At 48.9% G+C, this 27468-nt stretch overlaps 1 protein-coding gene across 1 annotated transcript in view; it reads right to left on the minus strand.

Moving 5' to 3' along the window:
* Positions 1 to 193: 193 nt before the first annotated feature.
* The window catches only part of LOC106606337 (neuronal-specific septin-3), a 37065-nt gene continuing 9790 nt past the window's right edge, over positions 194 to 27468 (minus strand). Inside the window, exons 2-9 of the mRNA XM_045715911.2 lie at positions 25867 to 25995; positions 16828 to 16909; positions 16011 to 16148; positions 11843 to 11960; positions 10228 to 10323; positions 8865 to 8961; positions 7663 to 7714; positions 194 to 4560 (exon numbers count right to left, since the gene is read on the minus strand). Coding sequence (XP_045571867.2) covers positions 4368 to 4560; positions 7663 to 7714; positions 8865 to 8961; positions 10228 to 10323; positions 11843 to 11960; positions 16011 to 16148; positions 16828 to 16909; positions 25867 to 25995 — 905 coding nt within the window. The 3' untranslated portion in view covers positions 194 to 4367. The remainder of the gene's footprint in view (positions 4561 to 7662; positions 7715 to 8864; positions 8962 to 10227; positions 10324 to 11842; positions 11961 to 16010; positions 16149 to 16827; positions 16910 to 25866; positions 25996 to 27468) is intronic.

Raw genomic sequence — 27468 nt, forward strand, 5'->3', positions numbered from 1 at the left:
CCTTGCCGCCTCCTCAAAACCCATTGGATGAGTAGGTCAAAGGTCCCTCCTTTTTGACCTTCTCATCCAACGGGTTTTGAGAAAGAGGCGAGGAGAAAGGACTCGAGGAATCAAGGAAATGCAATTGTGATTCTCCCTGTGTCTGGGTCATTGTGAGTCACAGGGCCCACCAGACGTGTAACAGTGACAATCATTTGATGGTAAATCAATGGTGTTTATTAATGTGTAAAACAAGGTCTATCAGGATGCAGCTTACAGAACATTAGGCTACAACAATATAAAACATCAGAGGCAGGAGATAAACAACACAGACATTATCACGTCATGGGTGGGTCTGTGTGTGTGTGTGTGTGTGTGTGTGTGTGTGTGTGTGTGTGTGTGTGTGTGTGTGTGTGTGTGTGTGTGTGGGGGGGTCTGTGTGTGTGTGTGTGTGTGTGTGTGTGTGTGTGTGTGTGTGTGTGTGTGTGTGTGTGTGTGTGTGTGTGTGTGTGTGTGTGTGTGTGTGCGTGTGCGTGCGTGCGTGCGTGTGTATGTACAAGATGCCTGTCAGTCATAGGCAGCTGTGTACCAGGTCAACACTAGGTATATAAATGAGAGAGAGATGAGCCTTTAATGGACAACAGTGGGTGATGATCTAGTGATCTGGTCTAAAAACAGACAGCTGATCAGTAGTTGAAGAAGAGGCAGTCAGTCTGTGAAGACACAACAGGCTTTGAATGGGCAAACACACACATACATGGTTATCATAGGACCAGTTTCCCCAACACAGATTAAGCCTAGTCTTGGACTACGAAACACTTTCAATGGAGAAGGTTTATAGGACGAAGTGGGCTTAATCTGTGTCCGGAAAGCGGCCCCCCTAGCATCACATTTACATGTTAACGTTAAACAGGAAGTTTGGGTCTCTAAGTTACAGTTAAGCACATCCAAAGCCATACAACAGAGGAGGGTAAACTGGGCTAATCTAATCCTGTCTGCATCATTTCCTGTCTCTCTCCATAACATAGTATCATTGAGAGCTACTGTGAATTTCGCAACCCTAGACACTTTGGTGAGAGAGTACAGTTTGTATCCTCTTGTCTCTGACTCCGGTCATTCCTCCACTTGGCCTCTAGGTGGAGCCCTTTCTCCAAACAGCACAGCTCACCATCGGGAAGGAGAGAGAAGGGATCTAGCACTCCCTCTATACACAACACAGAACGGCCCTTGGACTGTGTACGTATGGATGGACAAGTGTGTATGGATATGTATGTGTGTATGGATATGTATGTGTGTATGGATATGTATGTGTGTATGGATATGTATGTGTGTATCGACGTTTACCGCAGGTGGAAAAGGTTACAAACAAAAAATAATTTTCTGGAAAAAAAATATTTTCTTTTTTTATGTCAACATGCGTATTAAATGAAATGAAGCGTCTGAATATATTACAGGCCTATGCCTGTGTTATAGAAAGAGGTTCATAAGCCATACATAGGCTAGGCTATGGCTCTGCCAGTATTCATACAGTGTTAAAAAGGCTGCCGTCCTTTGAGAGATGGAGAAACGGGGCGGAATTCAAACAAAGCCACATTGCAGTATTCACACAGTAGCATACAGACCACCTGTGAAGGTCACTAATTAGTAAGGATCTCCCTTCACCTGGTTGTCTAGGTTTTAATTGAATGGAAAAGAAAAAAAAACACAGAAACTGGACCCTCAGTGGAATGAGTTTGACAAATCTAGACCAAATATAGACCATATCATTTCTGCTGTGGCCAAATAACACCCAGAATGGACATGGGTACTGTAGAATACAGGAGGCTGTAGCTGAATGGACGTGGGTACTGTAGAATACAGGAGGCTGTAGCTGAATGGACATGGGTACTCTAGAATACAGGAGGCTGTAGCAGAATGGACCTGGGTACTGTAGAATATAGAAGGCTGTAGCTGAATGGACCTGGGTACTGTAGAATATAGAAGGCTGTAGCAGAATGGACCTGGGTACTGTAGAATACAGGAGGCTGTAGCTGAATGGATGTGGGTACTCTAGAATACAGGAGGCTGTAGCTGAATGGACATGGGTACTCTAGAATACAGGAGGCTGTAGCAGAATGGACCTGGGTACTGTAGAATATAGAAGGCTGTAGCTGAATGGACCTGGGTACTGTAGAATATAGAAGGCTGTAGCAGAATGGACCTGGGTACTGTAGAATACAGGAGGCTGTAGCTGAATGGATGTGGGTACTCTAGAATACAGGAGGCTATAGCTGAATGGATGTGGGTACTCTAGAATACAGGAGGCTGTAGCTGAATGGATGTGGGTACTCTAGAATACAGGAGGCTGTAGCAGAATGGACCTGGGTACTGTAGAATACAGGAGGCTGTAGCTGAATGGACATGGGTACTGTAGAATACAGAAGGCTGTAGCTGAATGGACCTGGGTACTGTAGAATACAGGAGGCTGTAGCTGAATGGACCTGGGTACTCTAGAATACAGGAGGCTGTAGCTGAATGGACCTGGGTACTCTAGAATACAGGATAATGTAGCTGAATGGACCTGGGTACCGTAGAATACAGGAGGCTGTAGCTGAATGGACCTGGGTACTGTAGAATACAGGAGGCTGTAGTTGAATCGTCCTGGGTACTCTAGAATACAGGAGAATGTAGCTGAACGGACCTGGGTACCGTAGAATACAGGAGGCTGTAGCTGAATGGACCTGGGTACTGTAGAATACAGGAGGCTGTAGTTGAATGGACGTGGGTACTGTAGAATACAGGAGGCTGTAGTTGAATGGACGTGGGTACTCTAGAATACAGGAGGCTGTAGCTGAATGGACCTGGGTACTCTAGAATACAGGAGGCTGTAGCTGAATGGACCTGGGTACTCTAGAATAAAGGAGGCTGTAGCTGAATGGACCTGGGTACTGTAGAATACAGGAGGCTGTAGCTGAATGGACCTGGGTACCGTAGAATACAGGAGGCTGTAGCTGAATGGACGTGGGTACTGTAGAATACAGGAGGCTGTAGTTGAATGGACGTGGGTACTGTAGAATACAGGAGGCTGTAGCTGAATGGATGTGGGTACTCTAGAATACAGGAGGCTGTAGCTGAATGGACGTGGGTACTCTAGAATACAGGAGGCTGTAGCTGAATGGACGTGGGTACTGTAGAATACAGGAGGCTGTAGCTGAATGGACGTAGGTACTGTAGAATACAGGAGGCTGTAGCTGAATGGACCTGGGTACTGTAGAATACAGGAGGCTGTAGCTGAATGGACCTGGGTACTCTAGAATACAGGAGGCTGTAGCTGAATGGACCTGGGTACTGTAGAATACAGGAGGCTGTAGCTGAATGGACCTGGGTACTCTAGAATACAGGAGGCTGTAGCTGAATGGACCTGGGTACTGTAGAATACAGGAGGCTGTAGCTGAATGGACCTGGGTACTCTAGAATACAGGAGGCTGTAGCTGAATGGACCTGGATACTGTAGAATACAGGAGGCTATAGCAGAATGGACCTGGGTACTCTAGAATACAGGAGGCTGTAGCTGAATGGACCTGGGTACTGTAGAATACAGGAGGCTGTAGCTGAATGGACCTGGGTACTGTAGAATACAGGAGGCTGTAGCTGAATGGACCTGGGTACTGTAGAATACAGGAGGCTGTAGCTGAATGGACGTGGGTACTGTAGAATACAGGAGGCTGTAGCTGTGTTAGCTACAGTATACTGTAAATCACTCTCAGGCAGGTGATTCCAGTTTTCTGAATTCCAGGGGTAGTATGAGTGTAAACAATGACACTGCATAAACATCGGTATTGCAGAAATAACATTGTCTGAGCACATAACACACCTCCTCTCTCTCCCCCTCTCTATTTTTATCTCTTCCTCTCTCTCCATCCCTCACTCGCCCCCTCTCTCTCTGTTTTTATCTCTCTCTCCATCTCTCACCCTACCCCTCTCTCCCTCTGTTTTCATTTCTCTCTCCATCCCTCACTCTCCCCCTTTCCATCCATCAATCTCCCCCTCTCTTTTTCAGTTTTTCTCTCCCCATCTCTCTCTGCTCTTCCAGCCCTGTGTGACCCTGCTTCCAGGAAATATAAACTCATTCTGAGAAAATATATTCATATATGAAGTTTAAATGCATTTCTTATCAATAATGTCTTTAGTAAAACTCAATAAAATGTTCAAAATCCAAGGTGTGGTGGTCACCGAAAACATCTCTCCTTTGTTAAAAAAAAAGCTCCTCTTTCTTTCTTTCGCTCTCTTTCTCGTGTTCCGATTGGGGGAAACAGTCGACCAACCATTTTGCAGTCAAAACAGGAAACAGGAAGCTGTGAGCAGGAAGGTGGAGCTGCTGCTGTGTACGACGCACTCTGGGGTCCCCCTCAGAGGTGGCTCTCTGATTCGCTCCTGTCTGAGGTTCCATTGGTTCCGTTGGTTCCGTGGGTCCCGTTCTCCATTGGAAAGCAGGACAGGGCCAGACCGTGGACGGTCAGGTTACTCTCGTTCAGCCTCCTGACGCGGAATGTCTCATAGTGGATGTTGTGGGTCACGTCCTTCAGGTCCTGCAGGTGGGACCTTTAGGGACACACAGACAAACACAAAAACACTAATGTATGTGCATGTTTATTTATAAAACTCAATAAAATGTTCAAAATCCAAGGTGTGGTGGCCAACAAAAACATCTCTCCTTTGTTAAAAAAAAAAGCTCCTCTTTCTTTCTTTCGCTCTCTTTCTCGTGTTCCGATATGATGAAGGATAGACTGCTGATATGATGAAGGATAGACAGCTGATATGATGAAGGATAGACAGCTGATATGATGAAGGATAGACAGCTGATATGATGAAGGATAGACAGCTGATATGATGAAGGATAGACAGCTGATATGATGAAGGATAGACAGCTGATATGATGAAGGATAGACAGCTGATATGATGAAGGATAGACAGCTGATATGATGAAGGATAGACAGCTGATATGATGAAGGATAGACAGCTGATATGATGAAGGATAGACAGCTGATATGATGAAGGATAGACAGCTGACATGATGAAGGATAGACAGCTGATATGATGAAGGATAGACAGCTGATATGATGAAGGATAGACAGCTGACATGATGAAGGATAGACAGCTGATATGATGAAGGATAGACAGCTGATATGATGAAGGATAGACAGCTGATATGATGAAGGATAGACAGCTGATATGATGGATGATGAAGGATAGACAGCTGATATGATGGATGATGAAGGATAGACAGCTGATATGATGAAGGATAGACAGCTGATATGATGAAGGATAGACAGCTGATATGATGGATGATGAAGGATAGACAGCTGATATGATGAAGGATAGACAGCTGATATGATGAAGGATAGACAGCTGATATGATGGATGATGAAGGATAGACAGCTGATATGATGAAGGATAGACAGCTGATATGATGAAGGATAGACAGCTGATATGATGAAGGATAGACAGATGATATGATGAAGGATAGACAGCTGATATGATGGATGATGAAGGATAGACAGCTGATATGATGGATGATGAAGGATAGACAGCTGATATGATGGATGATGAAGGATAGACAGCTGATATGATGGATGATGAAGGATAGACAGCTGATATGATGGATGATGAAGGATAGACAGCTGACATGATGGATGATGAAGGATAGACAGCTGATATGATGGATGATGAAGGATAGACAGCTGATATGATGGATGATGAAGGATAGACAGCTGATATGATGGATGATGAAGAATAGACAAGCTGATATGATGGATGATGAAGGATAGACAGCTGATATGATGAAGGATAGACAGCTGATATGATGGATGATGAAGGATAGACAGCTGATATGATGAAGGATAGACAGCTGATATGATGAAGGATAGACAGCTGACATGATGGATGATGAAGGATAGACAGCTGATATGATGGATGTTAGTGTGTTCTATTATGGCTGCAGTTAACAGCTTGGTTGTTGCCATGCATCATCAGGACAGGTACAGCCTAACTACTGTGTGGAAGTGTACTAGGAATCAGTGGTGGAAAAAGTACCCAACTGTCATACTTGAGTAAAAGTAAAGATACCTTCATAGAAAATGACTCAAGTAAAAGTCACTCAGTAAAATACTGCTTGAGTAAAAGTCTAAAAGTATTTGGTTCAAAATATACTTAAGTATCAAAAGAAAAGTATAAATAATTTCAAATTCCTTATATTTAGAAAACCAGATGGCACCATTTTCTTGTTTTTTTTATTTAAAGAAAGCAGGGACACTCCATCACTCAGACATCATTTACAGAAAGCAGGGACACTCCATCACTCAGACATCATTTACAAACAAAGCATGTGTGTTTAGTGAGTCCGCCAGATCAGAGGCAGTAGGGATGACCAGGGATGTTCTCTTGAAAAGTGTGTGAATTAGAAGAGGTGAAAGGTAGGAGAGTGATGGAAGAGGTAAAAGGTAGGAGAGAGATGGAAGAGGTGAAAGGTAGAGAGAGAGAGATGGTAGAGGTGAAAGGTAGAGATGGTAGAGGTGAAAGGTAGAGAGAGAGTGATGGAAGAGGTGAAAGGTAGGAGAGAGATGGAAGAGGTGAAAGGTAGGAGAGAGATGGAAGAGGTGAAAGGTAGGAGAGAGATGGAAGAGGTGAAAGGTAGAGAGAGAGAGATGGTAGAGGTGAAAGGTAGAGAGAGAGTGATGGTAGAGGTGAAAGGTAGAGAGAGAGTGATGGTAGAGGTGAAAGGTAGAGAGAGAGTGATGGTAGAGGTGAAAGGTAGAGAGAGAGATGGAAGGGGTGAAAGGTAGAGAGAGAGAGATGGTAGAGGTGAAAGGTAGAGATGGTAGAGGTGAAAGGTAGAGAGAGAGTGATGGAAGAGGTGAAAGGTAGGAGAGAGATGGAAGAGGTGAAAGGTAGGAGAGAGATGGAAGAGGTGAAAGGTAGAGAGAGAGAGATGGTAGAGGTGAAAGGTAGAGAGAGAGAGATGGTAGAGGTGAAAGGTAGAGAGAGAGTGATGGTAGAGGTGAAAGGTAGAGAGAGAGATGGAAGGGGTGAAAGGTAGAGAGAGAGAGAGAGAGAGATGGTAGAGGTGAAAGGTAGAGAGAGTGATGGAAGAGGTGAAAGGTAGAGAGAGAGAGATGGTAGAGGTGAAAGGTAGAGAGATGGAAGGGGTGAAAGGTAGAGAGAGAGAGAGATGGTAGAGGTGAAAGGTAGAGAGAGTGATGGAAGAGGTGAAAGGTAGAGAGAGAGAGTGATGGAAGAGGTGAAAGGTAGAGAGAGTGATGGAAGAGGTGAAAGGTAGAGAGAGAGAGATGGTAGAGGTGAAAGGTAGAGAGATGGAAGGGGTGAAAGGTAGAGAGAGAGAGATGGTAGAGGTGAAAGGTAGAGAGAGAGATGGAAGGGGTGAAAGGTAGAGAGAGAGAGATGGTAGAGGTGAAAGGTAGAGAGAGTGATGGAAGAGGTGAAAGGTAGAGAGAGAGTGATGGAAGAGGTGAAAGGTAGAGAGAGAGAGTGATGGAAGAGCTCCAGGCTGGATTCCAACCCATGCTGTCAGTGGTACGTTGTACATGTGCTCCAGAGGCAGAGGCTTGGACCTCTAAACCACCCCAGGCAGCATGTGTGTGTACATGCATGCGATGTTGAGTGGTTGTACGTGTAACTGGAACTCACCTAATCAGCAGATCTCTCAAGTTGGTAAACTCACAATGCGCCACGTTTTCAACTATGGACAGACAGAATAGAACAGATTGACTAAAACAGGTTAAAACCAGTTATTACATCACATCCATGGAACACCAACCCTTTGTCTCTCTCTCTCTCTCTCTCTCTCTCTCTCTCTCTCTCTCTCTCTCTCTCTCTCTCTCTCTATTCAATGTCCATTTAAGGGATCTATTGGCATGGGAAACATATGTTTATATTGCCAAAGCAAGTGAAATAAATAATAAACAAAAGTGAAAAAAAACAATAAAAAATGTACAGTAAACGTTACACTCCAAAAGAATAAAGACTTTTCAAATCTCTCTCTCGTAATACATGTATGCTTCCTGCTCTGCAACTTCCTCATTACTAACACTAGAGGGCAGTTGAGCACATGACTCCAGAATGAAACTGCATAGGGATATTTAGGTTTTATTTAACCTTTATTTAACTAGGCCTGTCAGTTAAGAACACATTTTTATTTAATAATGACGGCCTACCCCGGCCAAACCATCTCCTAACCCGGACGACGCTAGGCCAATTGTGCGCCACCCTATGGGACTCCCGATCACGGCCGGTTGTGATACAGCCCGGGATCAAACCGGGGTCTGTAGTGACGTCTCTAGCACTGCGGTGCAGTGCCTTAGACCGCTGCCCCACTCAGGATCCCTATATGTGTTTTATTTTATGTACAACAGTGCTGCATATACCAGCTTCATATTCATATTATTATTACTACTACTCATTATGCATATTATTAGGTGTTCAGAAACTAAACAAAATAATCCCAATCAATTTCCACTCTATGGTTGAGGTTGATGTATGTATAAAATATGGCAAATAAACTCAAAACATGAAACACCTAATCCATAATAATGTAAACACACTCTCCCTCTCTATAATGTATTGATCATGTAAACACACTGACCCTCTATGATAATGTATTGATCATGTAAACACACTCTCCCTCTATGATAATGTATTGATCATGTAAGCACACTCTCCCTCTATGATAATGTATTGATCATGTAAGCACACTCTCCCTCTATGATAATGTATTGATCATGTAAACACACTCTCCCTCTATAAACACACTCACCCTCTATGATAATGTATTGATCATGTAAACACACTCACCCTCTATGATAATGTATTGATCATGTAAACACACTCACCCTCTATGATGCCCCATTTGGTTTTCCTGCCCAGGACCTTGTTCCCGTTTACCTGGTGTTCCTTGTCTGTCCCCACCACCGCAAACGGAATGTTTTCCTGCACACAGAATACCAGGAGAGGGTGAAGGTAAGAGAGGAATACCAGGAGAGGACCAGACAAGGGAAAGGTAAGAGAGGAGTTCCAGGAGAGGACCAGACAGGGGAAAGGTAAGAGAGGAGTTCCAGGAGAGGACCAGACAGGGGAAATGTAAGAGAGGAGTTCCAGGAGAGGACCAGACAGGGGAAAGGTAAGAGAGGAGTTCCAGGAGAGGACCAGACAAGGGAAAGGTAAGAGAGGAGTTCCAGGAGAGGACCAGGCAGGGGAAAGGTAAGAGAGGAGTTCCAGGAGAGGACCAGACAGGGGAAATGTAAGAGAGGAGTTCCAGGAGAGGACCAGACAAGGGAAAGGTAAGAGAGGAGTTCCAGGAGAGGACCAGACAGGGGAAAGGTAAGAGAGGAGTTCCAGGAGGAGGACCAGACAGGGGAAAGGTAAGAGAGGAGTTCCAGGAGAGGACCAGACAGGGGAAAGGTAAGAGAGGAGTTCCAGGAGAGGACCAGACAGGGGAAAGGTAAGAGAGGAGTTCCAGGAGAGGACCAGACAGGGGAAAGGTAAGAGAGGAGTTCCAGGAGAGGACCAGACAGGGGAAAGGTAAGAGAGGAGTTCCAGGAGAGGACCAGACAGGGGAAAGGTAAGAGAGGAGTTCCAGGAGAGGACGAGACAGGGGAAAGGTAAGAGAGGAGTTCCAGGAGAGGACCAGACAGGGGAAAGGTAAGAGAGGAGTTCCAGGAGAGGACGAGACAGGGGAAAGGTAAGAGAGGAGTTCCAGGAGAGGACCAGACAGGGGAAAGGTAAGAGAGGAGTTCCAGGAGAGGACCAGACAGGGGAAAGGCAGGAGAGGAGTTCCAGGAGAGGACCAGACAGGGGAAAGGTAAGAGAGGAGTTCCAGGAGAGGACCAGACAGGGGAAATGTAAGAGAGGAGTTCCAGGAGAGGACCAGACAAGGGAAAGGTAAGAGAGGAGTTCCAGGAGAGGACGAGACAGGGGAAAGGTAAGAGAGGAGTTCCAGGAGAGGACCAGACAGGGGAAAGGCAGGAGAGGAGTTCCAGGAGAGGACCAGACAGGGGAAAGGTAAGAGAGGAGTTCCAGGAGAGGACCAGACAGGGGAAAGGTAAGAGAGGAGTTCCAGGAGAGGAACTGCTTACAAGTGTTACTTGTAAAATGTGTGTGTGTGTGTGTGTGTGTGTGTGTGTGTGTGTGTGTGTGTGTGTGTGTGTGTGTGTGTGTGTGTGTGTGTGTGTGTGTGTGTGTGTGTGTGTGTCTCACCCTGATCTTGTCGTTGAGTATCCTGTCCTCTGGATCTTCGTCATACTCAGTCTGAGGGTATACTCGGATCCCATTGGCCTTCAGGTCCTGTCTTACCTACACAGGGGTCAGATGGCAGGAGTTACAGGGGTCATTCAGAGGTCATGAGGTCAACATGTTGACACAGATGTTTACATGCTACTATTGTGTACGAGTGTCAGTTATGTGTTTACCCATGACCCTGTTCCTGGAGAACTATCCTCCTGTAGGTTTACACAGGGCTCCCTGACCCTGTTCCTGGAGAACCACCCTCCTGTAGGTTTACACAGGGCTCCCTGACCCTGTTCCTGGAGAACCACCCTCCTGTAGGTTTACACAGGGCTATATAACCCTGTTCCTGGAGAACCACCCTCCTGTAGGTTTACACAGGGCTCTATGACCCTGTTCCTGGAGAACCACCCTCCTGTAGGTTTACACAGGGCTCTATGACCCTGTTCCTGGAGAAATACCCTCCTGTAGGTTTACACAGGGCTATATAACCCTGTTCCTGGAGAACTACTCTCCTGTAGGTAGATCCCAGGTAGATCTCCAAAACAGGAACAGGGTTGGAGAGCCCTGGTATAAACCTACAGGAGGGTAGGTAGATCTCCAGAACAGGAACAGGGTTGTAGAGCCCTAGTGTAAACTTATAGGAGGGTAGGTAGATCTCCAGAACGGGAACAGGGTTGTAGAGCCCTGGTGTAAACCTACAGGAGGGTAGGTAGATCTCCAGAACAGGAACAGGGTTGTAGAGCCCTGGTGTAAACCTATAGGAGGGTAGGTAGATCTCCAGAACAGGAACAGGGTTGTAGAGCCCTGGTGTAAACCTACTATAGTGTATGAGTGATAGATATGTTATAACCTAATGCATCTTCCATGGTCCTAGTCTCTAGACTCTCTCCCCCAGACTATCATCCCTACTCTCCTTTAAGAGACGGATTAGTTTACATCCAGACTTGGACACTTGCCATGACCATCTCTCACCCCCTCTTCCCCCCCCCTCTCTCTCTCTCCCCCTCTTCCCCCCCCCTCTCTCTCTCCCTCTCTCTCTTTCCTCATCTCTCTCTGTATCTCTCTATGTCTCTCCTCCCTCTCTGTCTCTCTGTCTCTCCTCACTCCCTCCTTCTCTCTCTCTATCATGGACCTATGCACGTCTCCGAGCTCATGGCCCTTGAGCAGTATTAAATCTCCACTCAATCTTCTGAAGCTGATCTGTAAACATCTCTCTATCTTCTTCTCCACACACTCTTTCTATCTCTCATCTATCTCCCTGTGCTCTCTCTCTCTCTGTCTCTTCTCTCTCTTGCTCGCTCTCAATCTTTTGAAGCATCTGTAAACATCACTAAATCTCCTCTACACACTTAGAATCTCTTTCTCCTCTCTCGATTCTCTCCCTCCTTCTCTCTCATCTATAAACATATGTCTATCTCCTCCATACTCTCAGTGTGGTTGTCATTCCATTCCTGTGTAGATAGATCCTCCAACATTCCTCTGTAATGTCAGTTGATGTATATCTGTTTTAACTTGGTATTAAGGCAGGAGGTAGTTGTCCTCAGGTTGAGTCTGTCAGACAGTAGGTACAGTATGTTCCTCTCACCCTCTGTTTGAACTCTAGTCTCTCCTCCATAGTGAGTGTGTCTGCCTTAGCGATGACCGGTACGATGCTGACTATCTTCCCCAGTCTCTTCATGAACTCCACGTCTATGGGACGTAACCTACAGGGAACAGAAACAACAAAAACAAATGTTAGTCCCAGCCCTGTACCCAAGCCCCAGCCTTGTCTAGTCCCAGCACCCTAGCCCCAGCCTTGTCTAGTCCCAGCACCCTAGCCCCAGCCTTGTCTAGTCCCAGCACCCTAGCCCCAGCCTTGTCTAGTCCCAGCACCCTAGCCCCAGCCTTGACTAGTCCCAGCACCCTCAGCCTTGCCCAGCCCCAGCCTCAGCGCCATAGACCCAGCCTTGCCCAGCCCCAGCACCCTAGCCCCAGCCTTGTCCAGTCCCAGCACCCTCAGCCTTGCCCAGCACCCTAGCCCCAGCCTTGCCCAGCCCCAGCACCCTAGCCCAAGCCTTGTCTAGTCCCAGCACCCTCAGCCTTGCCCAGCCCCAGCCTCAGCCCCAGCACCATAGACCCAGGCTTGCCCAGCCCCAGCACCCTAGCCCCAGCCATGTCCAGTCCCAGCACCCTCAGCCTTGCCCAGCCCCAGCCTCAGCACCCTAGCCCCAGGCTTGCCCAGCCCCAGCACCCTAGCCCCAGCCTTGCCCAGCCCCAGCACCCTAGCCCCAGCCTTGCCCAGCCCCAGCACCCTAGCCCCAGCCTTGTCCATCCCCAGCACCCTATCCCCAGCCTTGTCCATCCCCAGCACCCTAGCCCCAGCCTTGTCCATCCCCAGCACCCTAGCCCCAGCCTTGTCCATCCCCAGCACCCTAGCCCCAGCCTTGTCCATCCCCAGCACCCTAGCCCCAGCTCTGCTGTTTACAGAGTAGTAGGATGTAGCGCTACTCTGAGGTCACTGAGGTTAGAGGTAAGGGGTCAGCTCAGGTCAGTCAGTACCTCAGGTCACCAGTCTCGGGGTCAACGTGTCAAAAGTCAGGGGTAGGGGTAGTTAACTGGACTGGGGTAGGGAGAACTAACTGGACTGGGGTAGGGAGAACTAACTGGACTGGGGTAAGGAGTACTAACTGGACTGGGTTAGGGAGAACTAACTGGACTGGGGTAAGGAGAACTAACTGGACTGGGGTAAGGAGAACTAACTGGACTGGGGTAGGGAGAACTAACTGGACTGGGGTAAGGAGTACTAACTGGACTGGGTTAGGGAGAACTAACTGGACTGGGGTAGGGAGAACTAACTGGACTGGGGTAAGGAGAACTAACTGGACTGGGTAGGGGGAACTAACTGGACTGGGGTAGGGAGAACTAACTGGACTGGGGTAGGGAGAACTAACTGGACTGGGGTAAGGAGAACTAACTGGACTGGGGTAGGGGGAACTAACTGGACTGGGGTGGGAGAACTAACTGGACTGGGGTTGGGAGAACTAACTGAACTGGGGTAGGGGGAACTAACTGGACTGGGGTAAGGAGAACTAACTGGACTGGGGTAGGGAGAACTAACTGGACTGGGGTAGGGAGAAGTAACTGGACTGGGGTAGGGAGAACTAACTGGACTGGGGTAGGGGTAGTTAACTGGACTGGGGTAGGGAGAACTAACTGGACTGGGATAGGGAGAACTAACTGGACTGGGGTAGGGAGAACTAACTGGACTGGGGTAGGGAGAACTAACTGGACTGGGGTAGGGGGAACTAACTGGACTGGGGTAGGGAGAACTAACTGGACTGGGGTAGGGAGAACTAACTGGACTGGGGATGGGAGAACTAACTGGACTGGGGTAGGGAGAACTAACTGGACTGGGGTAGGGAGAACTAACTGGACTGGGGTAGGGAGAACTAACTGGACTGGGGTAAGGAGAACTAACTGGACTGGGGTAAGGAGAACTAACTGGACTGGGGTAGGGGGAACTAACTGGACTGGGTAAGGATAACTACCTGGACTGGGGTAGGGAGAACTAACTGGACAGGGGTAGGGAGAACTAACTGGACTGGGGTAGGGAGAACTAACTGGACTGGGGTAGGGGGAACTAACTGGACTGGGTAAGGATAACTACCAGGACTGGGGTAGGGAGAACTAACTGGACTGGGTTAGGGAGAACTAACTGGACTGGGGTAGGGAGAACTAACTGGACTGGGGTAGGGAGAACTAACTGGACTGGGGTAAGGAGAACTAACTGGACTGGGGTAAGGAGAACTAACTGGACTGGGGTAGGGAGAACTAACTGGACTGGGGTAAGGAGAACTAACTGGACTGGGGTAGGGAGAACTAACTGGACTGGGGTAAGGAGAACTAACTGGACTGGGGTAAGGAGAACTAACTGGACTGGGGTAGGGAGAACTAACTGGACTGGGGTAGGGGTAACTAACTGGACTGGGGTAGGGAGAACTAACCTGACTGGGTAGGGAGAACTAACTGGACTGGGTAGGGAGAACTAACTGGACTGGGGTAAGGAGAACTAACTAGACTGGGGTAGGGAGAACTAACCTGACTGGGATAGGGAGAACTAATTGGAATGGGTAGGGAGAACTAACTGGACTGGGGTAGGGAGAACTAACTGGACTGGGGTAAGGAGAACTAACTGGACTGGGTTAGGGAGAACTAACTGGACTGGGGTAGGGGAGACTAACTGGACTGGGGTAGGGAGAACTAACTGGACTGGGGTAAGGAGAACTAACTGGACTGGGGTAGGGGAGACTAACTGGACTGGGGTAGGGGAGACTAACTGGACTGGGGTAGGGAGGACTAACTGGACTGGGGTAGGGAGGACTAACTGGACTGGGGTAGGGAGAACTAACTGGACTGGGGTAAGGAGAACTAACTGGACTGGGGTAAGGAGAACTAACTGGACTGGGGTAAGGAGAACTAACTGGACTGGGGTAAGGAGAACTAACTGGACTGGGGTAAGGAGAACTAACTGGACTGGGGTAGGGGAGACTAACTGGACTGGGGTAGGGAGAACTAACTGGACTGGGGTAAGGAGAACTAACTGGACTGGGGTAGGGGAGACTAACTGGACTGGGGTAGGGAGGACTAACTGGACTGGGGTAGGGAGGACTAACTGGACTGGGGTAGGGAGAACTAACTGAACTGGGGTAGGGAGAACTAACTGGACTGGGGTAGGGAGAACTAACTGGACTGGGGTAGGGAGAACTAACTGGACTGGGGTAGGGAGAACTAACTGAACTGGGGTAGGGAGAACTAACTGGACTGGGGTAGGGAGAACTAACTGGACTGGGGTAGGGAGAACTAACTGGACTGGGGTAGGGGGAACTAACTGGACTGGGGTAGGGAGAACTAACTGGACTGGGGTAAGGAGTACTAACTGGACTGGGGTAGGGAGAACTAACTGGACTGGGGTAGGGAGAACTAACTGGACTGGGGTAGGGAGAACTAACTGGACTGGGGTAGGGAGAACTAACTGGACTGGGTAAGGAGAACTACCTGGACTGGGGTAGGGGGAACTAACTGGACTGGGTTAGGGAGAACTAACTGGACTGGGGTAGGGGAGACTAACTGGACTGGGGTAGGGAGAACTAACTGGACTGGGGTAGGGAGAACTAACTGGACTGGGGTAGGGAGAACTAACTGGACTGGGGTAGGGGAGACTAACTGGACTGGGGTAGGGAGGACTAACTGGACTGGGGTAGGGAGAACTAACTGGACTGGGGTAGGGAGAACTAACTGGACTGGGGTAGGGAGAACTAACTGGACTGGGGTAGGGAGAACTAACTGGACTGGGGTAGGGAGAACTAACTGGACTGGGGTAGGGAGAACTAACTGGACTGGGGTAGGGAAAACTAACTGGACTGGGGTAGGGAGAACTAACTGGACTGGGGTAGGGAGAACTAACTGGACTGGGGTAGGGAGAACTAACTGGACTGGGGTAAGGAGTACTAACTGGACTGGGGTAGGGAGAACTAACTGGACTGGGGTAGGGAGAACTAACTGGACTGGGGTAGGGATAACTAACTGGACTGGGGTAGGGATAACTAACTGGACTGGGGTAGGGAGAACTAACTGGACTGGGGTAGGGGGAGCTATAAGGTATAGTAACAGTTATCTGAGATCTGATCAGACAGACTGTTCATAAGGTATAGTTTAGAGATCTGCTGGACTGGGGTAGGGAGTGATGTCACAGGAAGTGACGTGAGAGTTCTCACCAGTGTCCGGTGGCAGGCAGGAAGTAGACACAGCAGTGGACGCGTGTGTCAGGGATCCTCGGCTTCCTGTTGACGTACAGCTCTTCTTTCAGGTACCTCTCATACTGATCATTAACATAACTCACTATAGGCTCCCAACTAGAGGAGAGAGAGGGGGAGGGGGGGGGGGGGCGGAGAGGAGGGATGGGAGAGGGAGGGAGGGCGGAGAGGAGGGGAGGGTGGGGGGGGGGGGTGGGAGAGGGAGGGAGGGCGGAGAGGAGGGATGGGAGAGGGAGAGAGAAGCAGAAAGAAGGAGTGAGGGAGGGGAGGTGGATGGGGAGGGAGTACGAAAGGGAGGGATGGGGAGGGAGGACGAAGGAGAGGGATGGGGAGGGAGAGAGATGGGGGAGGGAGGGCGGAGTGGAGGGATGGGAGAGGGGAGAGGGGAGAGAGAGGAAAGAGGATGAGTGGTAAACACAACTGTACAACATATTTAAGACTCTTAGTTAAAAGATAATTTAGGTTGGAAAAAGTAAATTAATTTAACTAGAAATCAATAAAATGATCAGCTATATAATTATCCCCTATAAAAGTCCCACTGAAACAGTCATAAATAATTGTAGTTAACATAGTATGAAGCAACATGTGAGTAATTGAATGAGCCAGATGGGCCAGTAATCGCTGAAACTTCTCCCCGAAAGGTGATTTCAAAAGATCTCTCTCTCCCCTCCATCTCTCTCCCTCCCTTCATCTCTCTCTCTCCCTCCATCTCTCTTCCTCCCACCCTCCATCTCTCTCCCTCCCTCCATCTCTCTCTCTCTCTCCCTTCATCACTCACCAGTTTTCGTTGTTTATCTGGTCTCCGAATCCTGGAGTGTCAATCACTGTGAGCTTCATCTTCACTCCCTTTTCCTCTATCACTGCAGAGACACAGAGAGAGGAGAGATGACACACACACACACACACACACACAGAGGAGAGATGACACACACACACACAGAGAGAGGAGAGATGACACACACACAGAGAGAGAGGAGAGATGACACACACACAGAGAGAGAGGAGATATGACACACACACACAGAGAGAGGAGAGATGACACACACACAGAGAGAGGAGAGGTGACACACACACACACACAGAGAGAGAGGAGAGATGACACACACACAGAGTGGAGTCATTAGAGTTGACAGAGACAAACAGTAGAAAGGTCAGCTATAAAAACCATTCTAGGAATATTCCATATTCCATCTCTGAGTTATTTAGGGACAAAATCAGTTGTTAAAATGTGTGTGTTTGTGTCCAAGCGAGCAAGACAGAATGGAAATGGCATAGCATTTGAGAATGTGCTTACTAGGAATTCCTTTCTTAGTACATACTGTGTGTGTACTGTGTGTGTACTGTGTGTTTGTGTGTGTGTGTGCGTACTGTGTGTGTGTGTGTGTGTGTGTACTGTGTGTGTGTGTGTGTGTGTGTGTGTGTGTGTGTGTGTGTGTGTGTGTGTGTGTGTGTGTGTGTGTGTGTACTGTGTGTGTGTGTGTGTGTGTGTGTGTGTGTGTGTGTGTGTGTGTGTGTGTGTGTGTGTGTGTGTGTGTGTGTACTGTGTGTGTGTGTGTGTGTGTGTGTGTGTGTGTGTGTGTGTGTGTGTGTGTGTGTGTGTGTGTGTGTGTGCGTTTCTAAGAGGCAGAGATGATGAGATAAAGAAAGGTAGAATACCTCTGTCCTACAGTGTGTGTGTTTTAGCCTGCATGAGAGCATGCATGTGTTCGTGTGTGTGTGTGTGTGTGTGTATGTGTTTATGTGCGTGTGTGTGTGTGTGTGTGTGTGTGTGTGTGTGTGTGTGTGTGTGTGTGTGTGTGTGTGTGTGTGTGTGTGTGTGTGTGTGTGTGTATGTGTTTATGTGCGTGTGTGCGTGTGTGTGTGTGTGTGTGTATGTGTTTATGTGTGTGTGTGTGTGTGTGTGTGTGTGTGTGTGTGTGTGTGTGTGTGTGTGTGTGTGTGTGTGTGTGTGTGTGTGTGTGTGTGTGTGTGTGTATGTGTGTTAAACCCTAAACCTTAAAGACTATAAAGACTATAATTTGAGGCCCGTGATGTTGTGTCAGCTTTCAGGAATCTCCTCTGGATGGAAATGGCCTTCTGGTGCATTATCATTGAGATTACCTGAAACCTGTTACAACTGACTGTCTACAACTTGTCTCTATAACCACTGTCTATATGGCCTGCCAACAGCCTCACTTGTCTGGCTGTCTATCTATCTCTCTGACTTCCTCTTCTCTCTCTCTTTCTCTCCCTCTCCGTCCCACATGGAGGTACAGTAGATATGAGTTTAGATTAAATAGATCTGTTTTACTGTCTGTTTTACTAGCTAACACTCTGACAGTGGGCTACACCTACCTAGCTAACACTCTGACCGTGGGCTACATCTACCTAGCTAACACTCTGACAGTGGGCTACACCTTCCTAGCTAACACTCTGACAGTGGGCTACACATACCTAGCTAACACTCTGACAGTGGGCTACATCTACCTAGCTAACACTCTGACAGTGGGCTACACCTTCCTAGCTAACACTCTGACAGTGGGCTACACCTACCTAGCTAGCACTCTGACAGTGGGCTACATCTACCTAGCTAACACTCTGGCAGTGGGCTACACCTACCTAGCTAACACTCTGACAGTGGGCTACACCTACCTAGCTAACACTCTGACAGTGGGCTACACCTACCTAGCTGGCACTCTGACAGTGGGCTACATCTACCTAGCTAGCACTCTGACAGTGGGCTAAACCTACCTAGCTAACACTCTGACAGTGGGCTACACCTACCTAGCTAACACTCTGACAGTGGGCTACACCTACCTAGCTAACACTCTGACAGTAGGCTACATCTACCTAGCTAACACTCTGACAGTGGGCTACATCTACCTAGCTAACACTCTGACAGTGGGCTACATCTACCTAGCTAACACTCTGACAGTGGGCTACATCTACCTAGCTAACACTCTGACAGTGGGCTACATCTACCTAGCTAACACTCTGACAGTGGGCAACACCTACCTAGCTAACACTCTGACAGTGGGCTACATCTACCTAGCTAGCACTCTGACAGTGGGCTACATCTACCTAGCTAGCACTCTGACAGTGGGCTAAACCTACCTAGCTAATACTCTGACAGTGGGGTACACCTACCTAGCTAGCACTCTGACAGTGGGCTACATCTACCTAGCTAGCACTCTGACAGTGGGCTAAACCTACCTAGCTAACACTCTGACAGTGGGCTACACCTACCTAGCTAACACCCTGACAGTGGGCTACATCTACCTAGCTAACACTCTGACAGTGGGCTACATCTACCTAGCTAGCACTCTGACAGTGGGCTACATCTACCTAGCTAACACTCTGACAGTGGGCTACATCTACCTAGCTAACACTGACAGTGGGCTACATCTACCTAGCTAGCACTCTGACAGTGGGCTAAACCTACCTAGCTAACACTCTGACAGTGGGCTACACCTACCTAGCTAACACTCTGACAGTGGGCTACACCTACCTAGCTAACACTCTGACAGTGGGCTAAACCTACCTAGCTAACACTCTGACAGTGGGCTACACCTACCTAGCTAACACTCTGACAGTGGGCTACATCTACCTAGCTAACACTCTGACAGTGGGCTACATCTACCTAGCTAGCACTCTGACAGTGGGCTACATCTACCTAGCTAGCACTCTGACAGTGGGCTACATCTACCTAGCTAGCACTCTGACAGTGGGCTACACCTACCTAGCTAACACTCTTACAGTGGGCTACATCTACCTAGCTAACACTCTGACAGTGGGCTACACCTACCTAGCTAACACTCTGACAGTGGGCTACATCTACCTAGCTGGAAACTATCTCTATCCCTCAGCTCTGGTCAGGTAAGCTGCTTTACTGACCAAATGATCTTACCACAGGCCTGGTCTAGTACTTAAGAACTACTGCAGCTACATCCTTCCTGCATTACTCCATAGCAGGATTCTGAGTCATTTTATATATATATATATATATATATATATATGACAATTACTTTCTATGTTTGTTTAATGTATAAATACATGCTAGTTTCTCCTCATGTCTGGTGACTCTGGACTTCTGAACGTGTACTGAGACACATGGTTTCACTGTGAGAGGAACATGGTAACATGGAGGTGAGATTCCCACACAGACAGGAGACGGATTCCCACAGACACACACACACACACACACACACAGACACACACACACACACACACACACACACACACACACACACACACACACACACACACACACACACACACACACACACACACACACACACACACACACACACACACACACACACACACACACAGACACACAGACACACACACACACTTGACCATGTTTAGACTTGATCGAAATGGAATGGGTGTCACGATTTCTGCCGAAGTCGATGCCCCTCCATGTTCGCGTGGTGCTCGGCTGTCGATGTCACCTGTCTTCTAGCCATCATTGATCCTTTTATCATTTTCCATTGGTTTTGTCTTGTCTTCCTACACACCTGGTTCCAATCCCATTCATTACATGTTGTTTATTTAACCCTTTGTTTCCCCTCATGTCCTTGTCAGAGATTGTTTGTTGTTATGTGCTCGTGGATTTGTATTGGTGCGCGACGGGTTATTTTACCCATGTTATTTTATTTATGTACGTTGGTTTTTGGAGTTTGTTTTATCTTAATTAAACTACTCCAGTTACACCAAGTTGGTTTCTCCTGCGCCTGACTTCCCTGACACCTACACACACGACAATGACAGAATCAGGGTCTTTATGGGAACTCATCATAGCAGTCTAACTGAACTGTAGTGTTTTCTTCTCTTCCACAGGAAGTTAATGGTAGCCACATAAAACTGTTAAGCAGACAGAGACTAGAAACAGAGGAAGTGATGTTCAGCAGCTCCTATAAAAAGACACAGACATGTCCTTTTCTTCACCTGATTGTTTAACATTGTGTGAGTTTGTTGTGGTGGGACATACCATCTGACCTATATACTTAAAACTCACACACACACACACACACACACACACACACACACACACACACACACACACACACACACACACACAATCCCCAGGCGAACTAGCACAATGTTAAACACACACCCACACACTCAGATGCATGTGCACACGCGCACACACCACAGTGGAACTAACACAAGGTTAACATTGCTAGTCCATAATATTCCATTGTGCAGCAGCAGCCCTCCTGGTTCTGAACATGGCTGGTGGAGAGACCAGGGAGGTCAGCCAGAGTAGAACTGATGAAATACAAACTGGGATTTTCATAGGTCATGTTTGTACGGTGAGTGGGCCAGGATGCGCACAAACAGGAAGTAGGAAAGGAGAGTACCGTGGTGACTCAACAACTACATGGTTAGACTGTACACTACAGGAACCAGCATCATTCTAGAGAGAACACAACCACCCCCACACACACCTCCACAACGAAACACTGAAACAGGGGAAGGAAGCAGCAACAGTAACTGCAGAACTGAAGTCAGTTGGTAGTTTAGCCACTTGACCTTTGGCTCACTTTGGTCACAACACTACTTACACAAACTTGGCCTTTTAGGCTAACTTTGTCGTCTGATATCAACGCTGCTCCACTATCCTGACTGGAGCTAAAGACCATTCACTCTACTCACCGTACATCTAGCCAGTCCAAGACAGAGCGGCCATTGGGGCCTAAGATTGGTCTAGCGGTCTAAGCTGCTGCTTCCAGAACACACATACTGCTGCAGAATGGGTTGGATCCTGGCCCACTGCTATTACAACACACTCTACCTGGCCCACTGCTATTACAACACACTCTACCTGGCCCACTGCTATTACAACACACTCTACCTGGCTCAGACATCAGCCTCCAGACACAATGATCTTGGGGCGGCAGGTAGCCTAGAGAGGGGGTGGCAGGTAGTCTAGTGGGGGGTGGCAGGTAGTCTAGTGGGGGGTGGCAGGAAGTCTAGGGGGGGCGGCAGGTAGTCTAGTGGGGGGCGGCAGGTAGTCTAGTGGGGGGCGGCAGGTAGTCTAGTGGGGGGCGGCAGGTAGTCTAGTGGGGGGCGGCAGGTAGTCTAGTGGGGGGTGGCAGGTAGCCTAGTGGGGGGCGGCAGGAGCCTAGAGGGGGGCGGCAGGTAGTCTAGTGGGGGGCGGCAGGTAGTCTAGTGGGGGGCGGCAGGTAGTCTAGCGGGGGGCGGCAGGTAGTCTAGTGGGGGGCGGCAGGAGCCTAGAGGGGGGCGGCAGGTAGTCTAGTGGGGGGCGGCAGGTAGTCTAGTGGTGGGCGGCAGGTAGTCTGGGGGGGGCGGCAGGAGCCTAGAGGGGGGCGGCAGGTAGTCTAGTGGGGGGCGGCAGGAGCCTAGAGGGGGGCGGCAGGTAGCCTAGCGGGGGGCGGCAGGTAGTCTAGTGGGGGGCGGCAGGTAGTCTAGAGGGGGGCGGCAGGTAGCCTAGTGGGGGGCGGCAGGTAGTCTAGTGGGGGGCGGCAGGAGCCTAGAGGGGGGTGGCAGGTAGCCTAGAGGGGGGCGGCAGGTAGTCTAGTGGGGGGCGGCAGGTAGTCTGGGGGGGCGGCAGGTAGTCTAGTGGGGGGCGGCAGGTAGTCTAGTGGTGGGCGGCAGGTAGTCTGGGGGGGGCGGCAGGTAGTCTAGAGGGGGGCGGCAGGTAGCCTAGTGGGGGGCGGCAGGAGCCTAGAGGGGGACGGCAAGTAGCCTAGAGGGGGGCGGCAGGTAGTCTAGTGGGGGGCGGCAGGTAGTCTAGTGGTGGGCGGCAGGTAGTCTGGGGGGGGCGGCAGGAGCCTAGAGGGGGGCGGCAGGTAGTCTAGTGGGGGGCGGCAGGAGCCTAGAGGGGGGCGGCAGGTAGCCTAGTGGGGGGCGGCAGGTAGTCTAGAGGGGGGCGGCAGGTAGCCTAGTGGGGGGCGGCAGGAGCCTAGAGGGGGACGGCAGGTAGCCTAGAGGGGGGCGGCAGGTAGCCTAGAGGGGGGCGGCAGGTAGTCTAGTGGGGGGCGGCAGGTAGTCTAGTGGGGGGCGGCAGGTAGCCTCGAGGGGGGCGGCAGGTAGCCTAGAGGGGGGTGGCAGGTAGCCTAGAGGGGGGCGGCAGGTAGCCTAGTGGGGGGAGGCAGGTAGCCTAGTGGGGGGCGGCAGGTAGCCTAGTGGGGGGTGGCAGGTAGTCTAGTGGGGGGCGGCAGGTAGCCTAGAGGGGGGCCCAGGAGCCTAGTGGGGGGAGGCAGGTAGCCTAGTGGGGGGTGGCAGGTAGCCTAGAGGGGGGAGGCAGGTAGCCTAGAGGGGGGCCCAGGAGCCTAGTGGGGGGAGGCAGGTAGCCTAGTGGGGGGAGGCAGGTAGCCTAGAGGGGGGTGGCAGGTAGCCTAGAGGGGGGCCCAGGAGCCTAGAGGGGGGCGGCAGGTAGCCTAGTGGGGGCCCAGGAGCCTAGTGGGGGGAGGTAGGTAGCCTAGTGGGGGGTGGCAGGTAGCCTAGAGGGGGGCGGCAGGTAGCCTAGAGGGGGGCGGCAGGTAGCCTAGTGGGGGGCGGCAGGTAGCCTACAGGGGGGCGGCAGGTAGCCTAGTGGGGGCCCAGGAGCCTAGTGGGGGGAGGCAGGTAGCCTAGTGGGGGGCGGCAGGTAGCCTAGAGGGGGGCGGCAGGTAGCCTAGTGGGGGGCGGCAGGTAGCCTAGTGGGGGGCCCAGGAGTAGGCTGGTTAACACACCTGAAGATAAACCATACAGAACCCCCCCGTGGCGCTAAGGCCAGGTTTAGTAGTCCTTAACTAAAGGCAGGTGGGGGGGCAGGTAGCCTAGTGGTTAGAGCGTTGGGCCAGTAACTGAAAGGTTGCTAGATCGAATCCCCGAGCTGACAAGGTAAAAATCTGTCATTCTGCCCCTTAAAAAGGCAGTTAACCCACTGTTCCTAGGCCATCATTGTAAATAAGAATTTGTTCTTAAATGACTTGCCTAGTTAAATAAAGGTAAAATAAAAATAAAATCTATTCACTGGCTCTGTCTCAACACTGTGTGTGTGTGTGTGTGTGTGTGTGTGTGTGGTGTGTGTGTGTGTGTGTGGTGTGTGTGTGTGTGTGTGTGTGTGTGTGTGTGTGTGTGTGTGTGTGTGTGTGTGTGTGTGTGTGTGAGATTTACGCCTTCATAATTAACTACCACTGAGTTATATACTATAACCCTCTACCTGGTAGGTTAATTAACTACCACTGAGTTATATACTATAACCCTCTACTCAGCTGGTTCTACCTGTCCTCTCCTTAGCTGGTTCTACCTACGGCCTCAGCTGGTTCTACCTGGGCCTCTCCTGGTTCTACCTGGGCCTCTCCTCAGCTGGTTCTACCTGTCCTCTCCTTAGCTGGTTCTACCTGGGCCTCTCCTCAGCTGGTTCTACCTGTCCTCTCCTTAGCTGGTTCTACCTGGGCCTCTCCTCAGCTGGTTCTACCTGTCCTCTCCTTAGCTGGTTCTACCTGTCCTCTCCTTAGCTGGTTCTACCTACGGCCTCTCCTTAGCTGGTTCTACCTACGGCCTCTCCTCAGCTGGTTCTACCTGTCCTCTCCTTAGCTGGTTCTACCTACGGCCTCAGCTGGTTCTACCTGGGCCTCTCCTGGTTCTACCTGGGCCTCTCCTCAGCTGGTTCTACCTGTCCTCTCCTTAGCTGGTTCTACCTGGGCCTCTCCTGGTTCTACCTGGGCCTCTCCTCAGCTGGTTCTACCTGTCCTCTCCTTAGCTGGTTCTACCTACGGCCTCTCCTCTCCTGGTTCTACCTGGGCCTCTCCTGGTTCTACCTGGGCCTCTCCTCAGCTGGTTCTACCTGTCCTCTCCTTAGCTGGTTCTACCTACGGCCTCTCCTCTCCTGGTTCTACCTGGGCCTCTCCTGGTTCTACCTGGGCCTCTCCTCAGCTGGTTCTACCTGTCCTCTCCTTAGCTGGTTCTACCTACGGCCTCTCCTCTCCTGGTTCTACCTGGGCATACTGGGCTCTCTCCTCAGCTGGTTCCTCTGACTGGTGATTATGTATTAGGGTCACAGTGACCTGTTACACACACATCCTCTCTCTCAATTCAATTTAATTGAAGGGATTTATTGGCATGGGAAACACATGTTAACATTGCCAAAGCAAGTGAAGTAGATAATAAACAAAAGAGAAATAAACAATACAAATGAACAGTAAACATTTCACTCACAGAAGTTCCAAAGGAATAAAGACATTTCAAATGTCATATTAAGTATATATACAGTGTTGTAACGATGTGCAAATAGTGAAAGTACAAAAGGGAAAATAAATAAACATGAATATGGGTTGTATTTACAATGGTGTTTGTTCTTCATTGGTTGGGCTTTTCTTGTGGCAACAGGTCTTTCTCTCGCTCTCGCTGTCTCCCTCTCTCATACTTTCTCTCTCCCTTTCTTTATCTGTCTCCCTCTCTCTCTCTCTCTCTCTCTCTCTCTCTCTCTCACACTCTCCCTGCCTCTCTCTCTCACTCTCTTTCTCTCTCCCTCTCTGTCTCTCTCACTCTCTCTTTTTTCTCTCTCTCCCTTCTAGAATGCATTAGAATGACAAACACACAGTCTGTCAGTATGATTGATCTGTCCCTGTGTGATTCTCTCCCCTCTGAGGATCTGGGAGAACTCCAAGGCAAACAGACAGAGTAGAGAGTAGAGTGTAAATGTGTGTGTGTTTGTACATGACTGGACAGGACATTTAATTATATAGTTGTAGGCCAAGCCAGTGTTGAGAACTGAAACATTACATCTACCATCCAGGACATGAGCCTGTACAGCAGAACACATTATAGTGGGTGTATGTGTGTATGTGTATATATCTGGTGTGTGTGTGTGTGTGCTCACCATGGCTGACGGACTGCAGTTTGACAGTCTTGGAGATCTTCTCTTCGTAGTTAGGGCTGCAGGACTTGCGGCTGACTTTAGACTTGAACAGAGTGTTGACCAGGGTAGACTTCCCTAGTCCACTCTGACCTGTAGGATAAAGACAGGACAGAGATACACTGTTTAGTGTTGACCAGGGTAGACTGTGTGTATGTGTGACCTTTTACATTTTTATTTAACTAGGCAAGTCAGCTAAGAACAAATTCTTATTTACAATGACGGCCTACCGGGGAACAGTGGGTTAACTGCCTTGTTCAGGGACAGAACGACAGATGTTTACCTTGTCAGCTCGGGGATTCGATTCAGCAACCTTTCGGTTTCCGGCCAAACGCTCTAACCACTAGGCTACCTGCCGCTCAGCTGACCTGAGATCAGCTTTTCTTTAACACTGATTCTATTTGAGGGAATTATCCACCTCATCAGACCACTGATTCTATTTGAGGGAATTATCCACCTCATCAGAACACTGATTCTATTTGAGGGAATTATCCACCTCATCAGACCACTGATTCTATTTGAGGGAATTATCCACCTCATCAGAACACTGATTCTATTTGAGGGAATGATCCACCTCATCAGAACAATGATTCTATTTGAGGGAATTATCCACCTCATCAGAACACTGATTCTATTTGAGGGAATTATCCACCTCATCAGAACACTGATTCTATTTGAGGGAATTATCCACCTCATCAGAACACTGATTCTATTTGAGGGAATTATCCACCTCATCAGAACACTGATTCTATTTGAGGGAATTATCCACCTCATCAGAACACTGATTCTATTTGAGGGAATTATCCACCTCATCATAACACTGATTCTATTTGAGGGAATTATCCACCTCATCATAACACTGATTCTATTTGAGGGAATTATCCACCTCATCAGAACACTGATTCTATTTGAAGGAATTATCCAGCTCATCAGAACACTTATTCTATTTGAGGGAATTATCCACCTCATCAGAACACTGATTCTATTTGAAGGAATTATCCAGCTCATCAGAACACTGATTCTATTTGAGGGAATGATCCACCTCATCAGAACAATGATTCTATTTGAGGGAATTATCCACCTCATCAGAACACTGATTCTATTTGAGGGAATTATCCACCTCATCAGAACACTGATTCTATTTGAGGGAATTATCCACCTCATCAGAACACTGATTCTATTTGAGGGAATTATCCACCTCATCAGAACACTGATTCTATTTGAGGGAATTATCCACCTCATCATAACACTGATTCTATTTGAGGGAATTATCCACCTCATCATAACACTGATTCTATTTGAGGGAATTATCCACCTCATCAGAACACTGATTCTATTTGAAGGAATTATCCAGCTCATCAGAACACTTATTCTATTTGAGGGAATTATCCACCTCATCAGAACACTGATTCTATTTGAAGGAATTATCCAGCTCATCAGAACACTGATTCTATTTGAGGGAATGATCCACCTCATCAGAACAATGATTCTATTTGAGGGAATTATCCACCTCATCAGAACACTGATTCTATTTGAGGGAATTATCCACCTCATCAGAACACTGAT

This window comes from Salmo salar, chromosome 03 (genome assembly GCF_965601325.2).
Source record: "Salmo salar chromosome 03, fSalSal1, whole genome shotgun sequence".
NCBI classification, from domain to species: domain Eukaryota; kingdom Metazoa; phylum Chordata; class Actinopteri; order Salmoniformes; family Salmonidae; genus Salmo; species Salmo salar.